This window comes from Orycteropus afer, unplaced genomic scaffold, assembly GCF_000298275.1.
Source record: "Orycteropus afer afer isolate SDZICR_OR568_19922 unplaced genomic scaffold, OryAfe1.0 scaffold00424, whole genome shotgun sequence".
NCBI classification, from domain to species: domain Eukaryota; kingdom Metazoa; phylum Chordata; class Mammalia; order Tubulidentata; family Orycteropodidae; genus Orycteropus; species Orycteropus afer.
Window position 1 is genome coordinate 666,885 of NW_006922011.1, and position 14,551 is coordinate 681,435.

At 40.7% G+C, this 14,551-nt stretch overlaps 1 protein-coding gene across 1 annotated transcript in view; it reads left to right on the forward strand.

Moving 5' to 3' along the window:
• Nucleotides 1-253: 253 nt before the first annotated feature.
• Nucleotides 254-14,551, forward strand: part of PSME4 (proteasome activator subunit 4) — a 129,718-nt gene continuing 115,420 nt past the window's right edge. The window contains exon 1 of the mRNA XM_042782717.1: nt 254-495. Within this exon, the coding sequence (XP_042638651.1) occupies nt 254-495 (242 nt within the window). The remainder of the gene's footprint in view (nt 496-14,551) is intronic.

Here is a 14,551-nt window from a genome sequence, read left to right on the forward strand (position 1 = left end):
CCGGCCCGGCAACTGCAGCGTCACCAGGAGAGCCAGTGTGGGGCGGGCGGAGCGGCCGCTGCCGCCGCCAACGAACCGGAGACCGCGCGGAGGTCTGCGCGCCGGCCAGGGGAGGGGGCCCAGCGGTCGGGCCGAGGGCTACGGGCCGCCGGCGGCCGCGGGGCGACGACTACGCGGAGGCGGCGGAGACCGGAGAGGGGTGGGGGCCGGGGAGGGCTAGGGTGGGAGGGGGTGGGGGGCTGTCTCTTGGCTCATGGAGCCGGCCGAGCTGGCTGGTTGCGGGGACCCCCCGGAGCCAGGCGGTTGCCCCGTTCCGGGCCCGCGGAGCTTCGTCCCGCAAAAGGAGATTGTCTATAACAAGCTGCTACCCTACGCCGAACGGCTGGACGCCGAGTCCGACTTGCAGCTGGCCCAGATCAAGAGCAACCTGGGCCGGGCCGTGCAGCTCCAAGAGCTGTGGCCCGGTGGCCTCTTCTGGACCAGAAAACTCTCCACGTAAGTGTGCCCAGGCCTGCGGGGTGGGCCAGGCCAGGGGCTGGGGACCGAGGGTAAAGGGTCAGTGGGAAGGGAGCCGGGGCGGCTCTTTGTCAGGGAGAGCTGGACACCCATTTCTGCTCCCAGTGTTTTCGAAAGCACTCATGCCGCCCCCCTGCCACTTTCCTACAGTGCTTCATGGTTCTCAGCAGTCCTCCACGTCTTCCCCTGCTGCTTCTCCCCAAGGGTTTGGGTTGTTGTTTTCCTATCCACAGGACTCTGGGGAGCCGAAGGGACCCCTGCCCCAAGGCGGGGGTGGTGGTGAGTTGTCTCCAAAGGTCCTCCATGGACCATTGCCTGTCACGGATTTGGGGGTATACGGAGAGGATCTGTCTTTAGGGGAGGAACTGTTGACTCCTTCTATGCTCCCTTGGGTTCTTTTTCCCCCTATGGTATCCGCCTCTTTATATCCCTCTGTTTGCATCTAGTAACTTTTCTGCCTTCAGTTTCTGAATGTGGAGGAGGTCGGAAGGAAACTTCTGGGTTCTGCTTTTTTTGGATCTGCTTAGTCTTTGTGCATTTGGTTTAAAAGGTTGGTTTAAAATCATCTTTGAGCTCACTCTTGGCCAGTGCACTGGCTGTAGACTAGACATTAATGTTGAAAAGTGTATGTTGCCTCCGTTGTGACAATTCTTAGAAAAGACCTTTACAATACTAAGAAAAACAGAGGGAGGGCTGTTAGGTTGTCCAGGGCATTAATACAGGCTTGTGTCGATTTTTGAGTAGCTCAGAGAAACATAGATTATTACAAAGTCAGTTTCTGGAGTTGTGTTTTTTGTTTGTTTTGCATAAACTAGGCGCAAACTATAGTGTCACTGAGATCAGAGACAAAAACACGAGTAAATAGACAGTGGGGACAAAGGTTTGACTTTATTTGCTAGTTCAGTGTGTCAGAAGAACTTTGTAAAATAGAATTTTGTTATAGCATGTTTGATTCACTATTTATAAAATCTGGTAACACTGTGGCTTAATGCTTGTGGGTATGGAAGGGTGAACACACACAAGACATAAGTCACTTAGACAATGTTTACCCAAATCTGCTGAGTGAACTGGGTGATGACTCAGGGTTTTGTAATGCAATAGTCCTCTCTACATTTCGTCACACGGGATGATTCTTATCTTGTCTTTTTGGAGGGTCTGGGAAGAAGTACTTAATGATTAAAATTAAAAGTTTTTTTTTTTTTTTTTTTTCAAGTGAGCCTCCTAGATGTTTGTGTTCCTTAGGGACAGTAAAAATACTTACTTTGTCATATACCCATTTTAATCACTTGGGTTTGATCTGCCAGAAAACACCATTTTTTTGGACACAAACAGCTCCTTTTAGGTGCAGATTATATATATGCCTATGTGTAAAGTATATCTGGTTTGGATTTATGAATCTATAATTGAGAAAGGCATAGTTAAACTTATTGTTATCAGGTTTGGTAAACTAGCACTTATGATTTTGTTGTTACTGGGCCTTATTTGATAAGGGTAGTTTTATTAGAATGGCTACAATGGAACATATTTGGTGTTTAGGGCAGGTTTGAAGGTGGGTGGCCTAATAACTGAGCCCTTTTATTATTTATATGTAGATAACCAACAAGAAATGCCATTAGATAGAACTTTTGTTTTGGAACGGTGGTTAAATGCTGCAAACTGATTCTTGGTATTGCACTATGTGACATTTTTAACTTGGTGGGACATGTTGTGATCTTGGGTATGTGTTTTTCTCCTAAGTCATATGTTAAGGTGTCCTGTTTGCAGATGTCCTTGCATGCTGCACAAATTTGTGTCTAAATAATGCCAAAATGTGTGAGGATAGCTGTCAGTTACCTGAGTAATGATAATATTTAGGACTTGGTAGAAGAATGTAAATATAGTAATGTGAATACAATCTAGTTTCTCCCACTGGCTCCTCATTGTACGGAAGTTACTTAATCATGTGTTAATGTGAGTGAGGAGGGTGGATTAAATAATTCCTGAGAATCCATCCTGCTCTAGTATTCTTTGATTTTATTTTTATATCCTGGGGATCCTCAAATAATCCAGCATGTATTTTTCCACAAGGACTGTTTGAGTAGTTTGTAAAGTACAAGAAATGCTTGCATAGATCAGCACTTTCTTAGAGAAGACCAGGGTGTAAGTGTTGTTCAGAGGCCCTGGGATTGGATTGACAGAATTGTGACCCCTTAATCTGGGTGTCACAGATCTGTGTAGAACGAAATACTGGCTTGGGAGAGACCCAGGCTCTACATTTGGCCCCCCTTTTTTTTGACTTTTCACCTCATCTCAGTAGTTAACCATAATTGTTTCAATCCATCTTGAGACTTGAGGTCTGTTTAGCATCTCTATTAAGAAAGGTTATTTCTGTGTGTTACAAAAATGGCTGGGTACCACAGCCAGACACCCTGAGGTAATGAGTAGTTGGACCTGTGGGCTTAGGACCATGGTTTCAGGGGACATCAAGCTCAATTGGCATAACATATTACACAAAAACATTGTTGTACATCCTATATTGGTGGGTAGCGACTAGGGTCTTAAAAGCTTAGAAGCAGCCATCTAGATGGAACAGTGGGTCTCTCCTCATCTAGAACAAAGAAGAATGAAGAAAACCAGACACACAAGGAACCAGTTAGTCCCAAGAGATTGGTAGACCATGTGATCCTCACCCTATATGACCATGAGACCAGAAGACATAGGTGGTGCTTGGCTACCACTGTCAACCACTCAGAAAGGGATCAGTGCAGGAGATCCCGGATACAGTGGGAGAACAATGTGGAACAAAAGTCAAAATCATTAAAAAAAAGACCACATTTTTGGTCTGATAGAGCCCAGTGAGACCCCTGAGACTATGGCTCCTAGTTATCCTTCAAGACTGGAACTGAACTCACTCCTGTGGCTTCCAGCTAAACAACAGACAGGCATATGGGGTGAACATTTACGTCAGGTGGATACACTCCTTAGAGCGAACAATTGGGGGAGGACAGAAGGGCAGTGTTTGCACAGATAGATAGCTGTGGGGGGGCAGGAATGCACAGGAAATAAGCACACAGGGAAGAGGTATCTACAAGGAGGAAGTGGGAAGAGAGCTGTTACCTTTTGGGGAATTGTAGGCAATGTCAGGAAACAAGATGTGTATGAAATTCTGTATGAATTTGCTCTGTAAACTTTCACCCAAATCACAATAAAAAATAATAATAAAAAAGACAATCAGAAAAGGAGAAAAAAGAAAAAGGCCATATAATGTAATAAAGCTGTTTCCTGTGATAGTTTAAAGGATACATACTGCCTGTTCAGGAGACATTGTTTTATGTAATATATCACAGGGCCAATTTTGAAGAAAGGACTACATTAGACAAGTTGAAGAAACAGTTGCTTCCGACTCATAGCAATGCTATAGGACAGAGTAGAACTACCCCATAGCATTACAAAGTCTGTAAATCTTTTCTTTTTTTGACTAAATCTTTGCGGAAGCAGACTGCCTCATCTTTGTCCTGTGGATTGGCTGGTGGATTCGAACCGCTGATGTTCTGGTTAGCAGTCCAGTGCTTTAACCAAAGTGCCACTATAGCTCTTTACAGATTAAAGCAGAGGCACAAACTAGTGGTCTTTGTGGAAAATGGCAGTGAAAACAGCTCATAGATACTTTGTTGTTGTTTGCCTTGGAGTTGGACCTGATTCATAGCGACCCCTCGTTGGGTTTCCAAGGCAGTATCACTACGGAAGTAGATTGCCCCATCTTCCTTCTGAGGAGTGGCTGGTAGGTTTGAACTGCCAGCCTTCTGGTTAGCAGTCAAGTGCCTTAGGCACTATGCTACCAGAGCTCCCCATAGATATGTTAAGTGAGAGGTATTGGTAGATAACCTGTATGGTTCATGTAAGAATGAAATTGAAGAAAGGTAATCTTGAAACTCAATTTAATTTTCTCCTCCTGTCCTCAAAAGAGAGGCAGGGAGATCTAGCCAGAAGACCTCAGTTTATCTATACTGTGCCTGGCTTTTTGCCAATAATATCTTCTTGTGGTACTTAACCTCAGCTTTAGATTATACATTTGGAATATGAGATATTAGACTATTAGTTTTTCAAACTTCTGGATTTGGGCAGTGGATTGCTTATAAAAATAAAACGTTAAAATTGGGCTCCTCGTGCAGATGAAAACCACAGTGATTTTTTTTTTTTATTATTAATATTTTGTTGGTAATAGAACTCTTGAAGCCTGGTCAGTGCTTCACAGCATACTATTTAAAATGTCCATGGGCTAGATGGCCCCTAAGGGCCTTTCTGACTCTATTCTTTTAAATTGGTCTGGAGGAAAGTGAGGAAAGGGGAGGGAGAGCAACTAAGACTATTTCCAAGAGCTTCCCTATTCGTCATCATTTCTCTTTAAAGAAAAGATTTTTCTTTTTTTTTTAGTGAAGCATATATGTGGATTTAGTGTAATATGAAGCTCATTTAGAGTCTTTATTTTTACAGTAGAATGTACTCTTATACTCTTGTATAATGAAGTGACTGTATTATACTGAAGAATCATTTCATTAGCTAATTAAACATTGCTGTTTTTAGAATGAAAATACAGTTGTTTATATTAACAATATTATGTAGACTTCCTGGATAGGAATTGGATTATCCCAGTTGAAACCACATATTGTATTTAATTTAGATTGTATAACCACTGGAAACAGAGGTTGAGTCAAGTGGAAGTTGTTAGCTGCTGTCTAAGCAGCTGTCTAAGTCTGCCTTCTGACTTACTGTGACCCTACGAAGTATGGAATGAAGTGCTGCTGGGTCCCCATGATCGGTTGGACAGTTGTGATCCATAAGGTTTTCATCAGCTGATATTTGGAAGAAGGCCAAATCTTTCTTCTTAATCTGTCTTAGTCTAGGAAAAACCAACACCTAATCCACTGCCAGTTAGTCAATTCTGACTCTTAGTGACCCTGTAGGACAGAGTAGAACTGACCAGAGGGTTTCCAGAATTATAAATATTCAGAGAAACAGACTGCTTCATCTTTCTTCCACAGAGCAGCTGGTGGATTTGAGCCATTGACCTTTTGTTATCAGCCAAAAGCCTTAGCCACTATACCACCAGAGCTCCTTTTAGTCAAGGAAGCTTCTGTGAAAACTGTTCAGAATCAAAGCAACATGCAGTCCTTCCACTGTAGCTGGTGTGGCTGCACACGGGATGTGTTGGTTGGGAATCAGATCTCTCTCTCTCCCTCATGGAAACCAAGAATTCTACCACTGAAACAGTCCAGGTAAACCAAACCAAACCAAACTCACTGCCTTCAAGTCAATTCAATTCATAGTGACCCCTCCTTGGGTTTATGAGGCAGTATCTCTATGAACGTAGATTGCCCAATCTTCCTTCCAAGAAGTGACTGGTGGGTTTGAACCGCCAGCCTTCTGATTAGCAGTCAAATGCCTTAGGCACTACGCCACCAAGCAGAAAACCAAACTCACTGCCATCGAGTTGGATCCAACTCATAGCAGCTCCGCCTTGGGTTTCCCAGGCAGTATCACTATGGAAGTAGATTGCCCAACCTTCACTGTCAAATACACTGACCTCTTCCTGTGGGAAGTGGGAAGTTACCATAGAAGTCCTCAAATTCACATCATCTCTGTGTTGGGGAAGAAAGTGGAATAAGCTAACCACTGAATTCCAGTTCTCTTGAAATGTGGAGTACTTAATAGGGTGTCTAATGTCTGAGTCATGAAATTGAAATACACAGTAAATACAAGTGCATTTTACTTGTAAAAGCATCATCAGTGACAACTAGGTACAGAAAATGGTAGAAGAGGTTTATCTGTGTTATTAAGTGACCAGACTTAAAATGGGAACACAAAATTTCTTTGTGGAAGGGAAGTTGATTTTTCATAGAAGAAAAAAACAAGCTATTTGTTCATTATTTTTTCTGACAAAGTTATGATATAGCGCACAGTAAAGTATTCTTCACAGTTGGTTTGATTTGATACGTGTGTTTTTTGTTTTTTTGGTTGCACTGTCATCAGGAGCTGTGGTGGTGTAGGGATTAAGGCATTTGGCTGGTAACCAAAAACCTGGGGTTCGAACCCACCACCAGCCTCTCCACAGGGTGTTGCTATGAGTTTGAATTGACTTGATGGTGGTGAGTTTGGTTTTTTCGTCATACTTATATATTATTTTAGGAGCTCTGGTAGTGTAGTGCCTAAGGCACTTGACTGCTAACCAGGAGGCTGGTGGTTCAAACCCACCAGCCACTCCTCGGAAGGAGGGTTGGGCAATCTACTTCCGTAGTGATACTGCCTCTGAAACCCAAGGAGGGGTCGCTATGAGTCAGGTGCGACTCGACGGCACATAACAACATATATTATTTTAAAAAATATTTGAGACCTTAATCAATTTCCAAATGTTTCTCTAAACACAGTGTCATTTTTCTTTTCAGTAGTTAATCTACTGAAATCTCATTTGTCAATGCATATATGTGATTTTTGATCAGTATAGTTTTTAATATTTATTTTAAAAAAATTTTTTTGCTTTAAACATTTATTATAGAAAATATCAAACTACATACAAAAGAAGAAATAATAATATAATGAATCCTCCTCTCGTGCCCATCACCCACCCATCTTTAAAAATTATGAATGCTTGACAGGTCATGTTCCTCTATCATCTCCCTCCCTTATTTTGAAGCAGATTATTTCATTCATAAATGTTGCCACTATGTATCTCTACAGGAAAGGACCTTTTTTAGGAGACCTACAATACCAACATCATTATCAAACTTAAAAAAAATTGGTATCACTTTGGTCAAGCTCATAAAATCCTGTTTCTTTTACATTTGTTTCACTTCTAAGTTTGCTTTTCATTGTTTTGTCTAAGGTTTTTTTTTTTTTTTTTTTACAATTGGAGACCTCATGGACAGAGTTAAAAAAAATTTTCATACTATGACATCTTTTACTTCCTCCATCCTCTTAACTTTGGAGACTTAAAATCAATCAGTGCTGTGATAACAAGGACCCTTAAATTATCTCCATTTAAAAAATGATGGCACTGAAATTCATAGGTTAATATGTAGTCTGAGAAAAAATAGTGGAGGCAGGATGTAGTCTTCTTTGAAGAAATTACTTTTTTTTGAATGCTTTGTATTGTCTGGGCACTGTTTTTGGCACTTAGGATACATTGTTTAGGTGGACCAGGCACGGTGGTAGCTATAGCAAGAAATTTGGAGAAAGAAATGATGAATTCTAAATGTATTACTTGGAATCTCATTCAAACCAGTATATTTTAATGCCTGACATTAAGGCATTAAAGGCAGTTCGAAAACAAAAGCATTTGTTACCCTTTTGTTGTTCTTCTGAGATCTGAAAGTATTTTTTACAGACAGTTTTCCAAGTGTTCTTGCTCTGCAGTGTTATAAAATACAGTGGACTTTGAAATACATGTTTTTAATTAAAATGAAAAGCAAATTTAGTTTGTTTTTTCATGGAAGCTTGTTAGTAAATATGCATACAATTTATAAACCATGTTTTCTCATGTGGAATTTGGAAATTACCTTTGTTCTATTCATTGAGAGTTATTTCTAGACAACCTTCCCCCTCCTCCTTTTTCCCCTACCTTTGTAGAAAATTAGATCAAAGTTTCATTCATTCTGTGTGAACAGTGAACTGAGACCATGGTCATAAAAGCACAAGCAAGCAAATGCGTGAAACAAAAGAACAAAAACCCACATTCATTGAGATGAACACTGGAGTGTTAAAAGCAACACATACCATAAAAGCCCATTTGGAATCTTGAGGTTGGCTGCTTACTTGGCCTAAATTTAGTACTTCTTTCCTTTTAGTGCAGTCTCTCTTGATCCCTTGTCATTTTTTGTATTCTTTGTGTATATATCTTTCCTCTCCACCATCGGATTTCTTGATGTGTGTCTTTGTTATTTAACTCTCCTCTTTACCCCTAACATTTATACACTGGCAGGGACATTCTTAGATACTTACTATATTACAATTGCCGTATGTATTTTGTAATCTAAAAAATATACAAATATAAGGAATTGATATTTTTACAGTCAAAATGGAGAAAATTAATCTAGGATGTGGTCCATTTTAATATTGGGTTTTAAAAAAATAAATATTTAACCAAAGAAGCAGAGGGAAGGAGCTTTTTGGGTTAAGGAAGGGAGGGTGTGTTTCATAACCCAAAGTGGAAACTGGGGGGGCTGGTAGAGTTTAGCAAAGTTAAGTGGAGGAGAAAATATACACAGTTGCTAAGAAAATTTAATTTTTAAATATAGTAAATGACTTTTTGTTTAAAAAGTGATATAGTTATGGTTAAATATTTAGTATTACAAAATTTAGAGTATAATTGTTATGATTTTTGATAGATGAACCGTATCATTCTGGTGGTGATCATCACCTTTTATGCTTTTTTTCCTTTTGAAGAAAAAACTAACATTGCAACTGTGAAATGGTGTAAGAATAGTATTGTGTGAACGGATTGACGATTGCTTAATAATTATTACAAATGTTTTATAATCTTATGGTTGTTGTTGTTGTTGTTATGTGCCGTCGAGTCAGCCCTGACTCATAGCGACCCCTCCTTGGGTTTCCGAGGCAGTATCACTACGGAAGTAGGATTGCCCAACCTTCCTTCCGAGGAGTGGCTGGTGGGTTTGAACCGCCAGCTGTCTGGTTAGCAGGCAAGTGTCTTTGCCACTATGCTACCAGAGCTCCATTATAAATGGAATATGTTAGTAATCTTTGAACTGTTATGTGTGGGTGTTTCTTATCATTTTCTGAAGATTTTCTTTTTTTAAGCCAAGGTTGAAGTGGAAGTTTTTAGAACAAGAAATTTTATTAATACAGTCTTTTGCGTGTGAGTGTATATTTTTAGGCAGATGTTCTTTTTCTTTCTCTATTCAAATGGAGTTTGAATAGAATTGGAAATTTGGGGCAGATTCCTGAAAAGTAGGTTACTTCTGGAGATCCCAGAAGATAAAATGTTGTCAAATTTCTGTCAACATATACCAAACAAGATCTCTATTCTGTTCTGTGTATGGCAGGAGAAAAGTTCCTGTTTTTAGCAAATTCAGGAATGATTAAGATCTGATTTTTTTTTTTTTTAAATCATAGTTCAACAGGCAGAAATATCCTAAGACCTTTTCACTTTGTTTTGTTTTTTCTTACAATTTTTTAATCTATATGTTCAATTTGTGTTATACATAATTTTCTAAATGTGGGTCATAATATCAATATACTAGGTCTTGAGCAGATTTTTTTTAAAATGAACAATACTAGAATTTTCAGAGTGCATTTGGAAGTCCTCAGAGTACATGTTATTCATGACCTTTGTTTCGATTATATATTTATCTGTGGGTGTATATGTGTATTGGGTTATGATATGTTCATCACAGTGGGTTGTGGCCAAAAATATTTGAATGCTATTGATTTAACTTAATAAGATTTCTTTCTGTATTTCGTATCACATAACCAACCACTGCTTACTAAGATATAAAGATAGAAGGAATGAAAATGAAAAGTTATAATAGTCATATCAGTACCCTTTGTACAGTGTGATGAATGTCACTGAATTGCACACATAAAAAAAGTTGAAATAGTAAATGCTTTGATGTGTGTATACTTAACACTACTAATAAAATAAATCAGTAACCCGAGGGATATTTTTTTTTTATTGTTGTGATTTGGGTGAAAGTTTACAGAGCAAATTCACTTTCCATACAGCAGTTCACACACCTTGTCTCATGACATTGACTACAATTTACCCCAACACGACAGCTTCCCTCCCACCTCCTCCCGATAGTTACTTCTTCCCTGTGTCCATCTCTCCATGCATTCCTGCCCCCTCAGCTATCTCCCTGTGCATACACAGCCCTTCCTTCTCCCATGATTTTTCTCTCCAAGGAGTGTTACCTACCTCAGGTAAATGTTCAATTCATATGCCTGTCTTTTGTTTGGCTAGAAGCTACAGGTGTGGGTTCAATTTCAGACCTGAAGGGCAGCTAGGGGCCATAGTCTCAGGGGTTCCACCAGGCTTTATCAGACCAGCAAACCTGTTCCCCCCCTTTTTTTCCCCCAAATGATTTTGAGTTTTGTTCCACATTGTTCTCCCTCTCTTTCCAGGATCTCCTCCATAGATCCCCCCTCTGAGTCATTGACAGTGGTACCTGGGCACCATCTAGTTCTTCTGGTCTCATAGTCCTATAAGCTGAGGATCACATGGTGTACCAGTCATGAGGACTAATTATTTCCACGAATCCTTGATTTTCTTCACTCTTCTTTGCTCTGGATGAGGAGAGACCCATTGTTGCATCTAGATGGCTGCTTGCAAGCTTTTAAGATTCCAGTCGCTACTTGCCAAAGTAGGAGGTGACCCCTGTGACTATGGTCCTGAGCCCACAGGTTCAACTACTTGCTCCCTCTGGGTAGCTGGTTATGACCAGGAAGTGACTACAGCCTTGTCCCTTGTCAGTTCTACTATATACCTGGGAATTCTTACAGAACATACAAATACATTTGTAGAACCATTGTCTGCCAACCCTATACATGGTCTTGGGTACATCCGTGCTGCATAGACATACCTAATAGTTCAGCCTGTCCAACCATCTGTCTACCTCTATACCTGTGTTTGCTTTCACTGACAACACTGTACTGTATGTGCAAAAGAGTTCATCTTTGTTGTCTGTACTTCCCATGTACCTCTCTTTGTCTTCCTCTTCCTCAGTGCCACCATATTGATCACTCACATTTGGTACATTGCCCTTCTCTTCATCCAAATCAATACTTATTTCTACCTATCTAATAGTGTTCCTCCCCTCTCCTCCCACCCCTGGTAACTAACAAAGAAAATTTTCTTCCATATATAAACCGTTCTTGACTTTTATAATAACGGGCTAATACAATATTTATCCTTCTATGATTGAGTTATTTGACTCAGCATAATGTCCTCCAAGTTCATCCATGTTATGTGATATTTTGCAGATTCTCTGTTATTCTTTAGTGTTGCATAATATTCCATTGTGTGTATGTACCATAGTTTGGTTATCCATTCCTCCTTTGATGGACACCTAGGTTGTTTCCACCTTTTTGCTATTATAAATAGTGCTGTGATGAACCTGGGTGTGCATATGTCTGTTCTTGTCATGGCTCTCACTTCTTTAGGATATATACCTAGTAATGGAATTGCTGGGTTAAATGGTATTTCTATTTCTGGCTTTTTAAGGAGTAGCCATACTGCTTTCCACAGTGGTTATACCATTTCACTGTCCTTGCAGCAGTGTATGAGAGACCCAATCTCTCCGCATCCTTGCCAGCATTTGCTATTTTCTGTCTTGATGAACTTTGCTGCTAGTGCTGGGGCAAGATGATATCTCATTGTTTTAATTTGCATCTCTCTAATGGCTAATGATTGTGAGGATTTCTTCATATGTTTGTTGGCCGCCTGAATATCCTCCTTGGTGAAGTGTCTATGCATGTCTTCTGCCCATTTTTTAAATTGGATTGTTTGTCTTTTTGTTATAGAGGTGTTGGAGTTTTCAATAAAGTCTAGAGGTGAGTCCCTTGTCAGATATGTCATTGCCAAATATTTTTTCCCAATCTGTAGGTTCAACCTGAGGGATCTTAAAAGAGATTATCAATAGATTATTAAAAGATCAACACAGATCCTATCATATGTTGAGGGTTTGGGATGTTCCAGCACTGCGCTAACTGATCTCCATTCATTATTTCACTCAAATTCTCACAAACAACCTTGTGACATGTAGGTTCATTTATTATCCCAATGTTAACTATTGAAGAAACCAGGCTTAATGAGGTTATTTAACAGCTGCTTTGCCTAAGTGGCAAAGAGCTGTTGCTCTTAACCAGTATGCTATAGTCTGTGTCCAGAGAAGGGAAAGCCCCCTGGTTTAAAACCCTGGAAATTCTACCCAGGAGAAGGAAAACTGCAGCTGAGCCTTGTGGTAGTATTTGGATAGGTAAGGAGAAATCCTGGAGAAGCCATTTAAAATGAAGGAACAGAGATAAAAATTGGTAAATTTCTCACTGACTGCTATCAAATTGGTTCCAACTCATAGCGACCTTATGGGACAGAGTAGAACTCTCATAGAGTTATACTCTTTATGGGAGCAGATTACTACATCTTTGTTCTGCAGAGCAGCTGCTAGATTCAAAACATTGACCATTTGGTTAGTGGCCAAGTGCTTTAACCATTGTGCCACTAGGGCTCCTTAAATTGACCATCCAAAAAAAATGCCAAATTCACTACCATCAAGTCAGATCAGACTCATGGCAACCCCTCCTTGGGTTTTTAAGGCAGTATCACTACGGAAGTATATTGCCAACCTTCCTTCCGTGGAGTGGCTGGTGTGTTTGAACCACCAGACTTATAGTTAGCAGTCAAATGCCTTAGGCACTACACCACCATACAACTGTTAAATATGAATTTAGAACATCTGTGGTGTAGTAAATTACACGGTGTGGCTTTTCTAGCCATAACTCCTTGTAAACTCCATAGTGGGAACTCTGGTAGCATAGCGCTTAAGGCACTTGACTGCTAACCAGAAGGCTGGCAGTTCAAACCCACCAGCCACTCCTCAGAAGGAAGGTTGTTGGGCAGTCTATTTCTGTAGTGATACTGCCTCGGAAACCCAAGGAGGGGTCACTATGAGTCAGGTCTGACTCAATGGCACATAACAACAACAAACTCCATGGTGAAATGTGCCGTGAGCAACTGAGTAGCTCCTGATTGCTAAAGTTATCCACCTGGTGTATTTCTGTTGAACCAGCAGGAAGCGATCTTCTGGGAAGTTCACTCTCTCAGATGTGTAGAATTCTGATGTTGGGATTGGTTAGCAGTCACTCTGCTGGGCTCAAAGGGAGCCTTTCTAGAGATAGAAGGAATCTCTCTGATGGCTGGCTAAAAAGGATGTGTTGCTGAGAGGAAACATACACCTGAGAGACCTGAGCAATAAGAGAGACATGAGAGAAACACACTATTGAAAGAGCGATGTGCTACTGAGACTGCCGGCTACTGAGTGAGACAGCCGGCTGCAAGAGACTGAGTGCATTTCTGAACCTAAATTGTAGTCTTGGTTTCCTAATAAACCCTATAATCTGTGAGTTCTGTATGGCCACTGCAGCGAATGAGAGGTGGTAGGTGCGGTGGGAGGAACGGTTGGTGTCAGGGTTGATGAAAGGGCTGGAGGGAGGCAGCATGTCTGGCCTTGCAGGAATAGGCCTTGGACTACTGATGGTGATTCTGTCTTCCTCTTGTGGGGTTAGAGGAGGTCAGAAGATGCAACCTCCTTGCCCCTTTGGCAGTGTCATATTAATATAATCAGTTATCCATCTTCCTCTCTAGACTATATTCCAGGGCCATTTATTACTTATTTTTTAAGTTTCCATTGTCTGTTATCATGTCTGGCTCTTTCTTAACTGGCATTCAGTAAAATGTTTCAAGAAATGATTACGCTTTTTACAGGCCTCGAGAGAAACAACTGGATAAAGAATAGAGGCATCATTATTGGGTGTTAATAGTGAATGACTTTATTACTTCAGAAATTGTGGTGTCAGTATTATTAATGTCATCAAGAGTTTAATTCTGAACTATAAACCAAAAAACCAAAGCCACTGATATCGAGACGATTCCAGGTCATAGTGACCCCCATTGGGTTTCTGAGGTGGTAAATCTTTACCAAAGTAGATTGGCCACTCTTGCTTCTGTGGTTTGGCTGATGGGTTTAAGCCACCAACCTTCTGGTTAGCAGTCAGATCCTTAGGCACTGTGCTACCAGAACTCCTTAGTTCTGAACTATAATATGCTGAAATTCTGGTGAGTGTTGTGTCTAGACTGGTGGATGAGAATAAAGAGAAGTTTATGCCTGAGATTTCCTTGTCTATTTAGAGCCCTCCAGCTCTGGTAGCATAGTGGCTAAGGCACTTGACTGCTAACCAGACGGCTGGTGGTTCAAACCCACTAGCCACTCCTCGGAAGGAAGGTTGGGCAATCCTACTTCCGTAGTGATACTGCCTCGGAAACCCA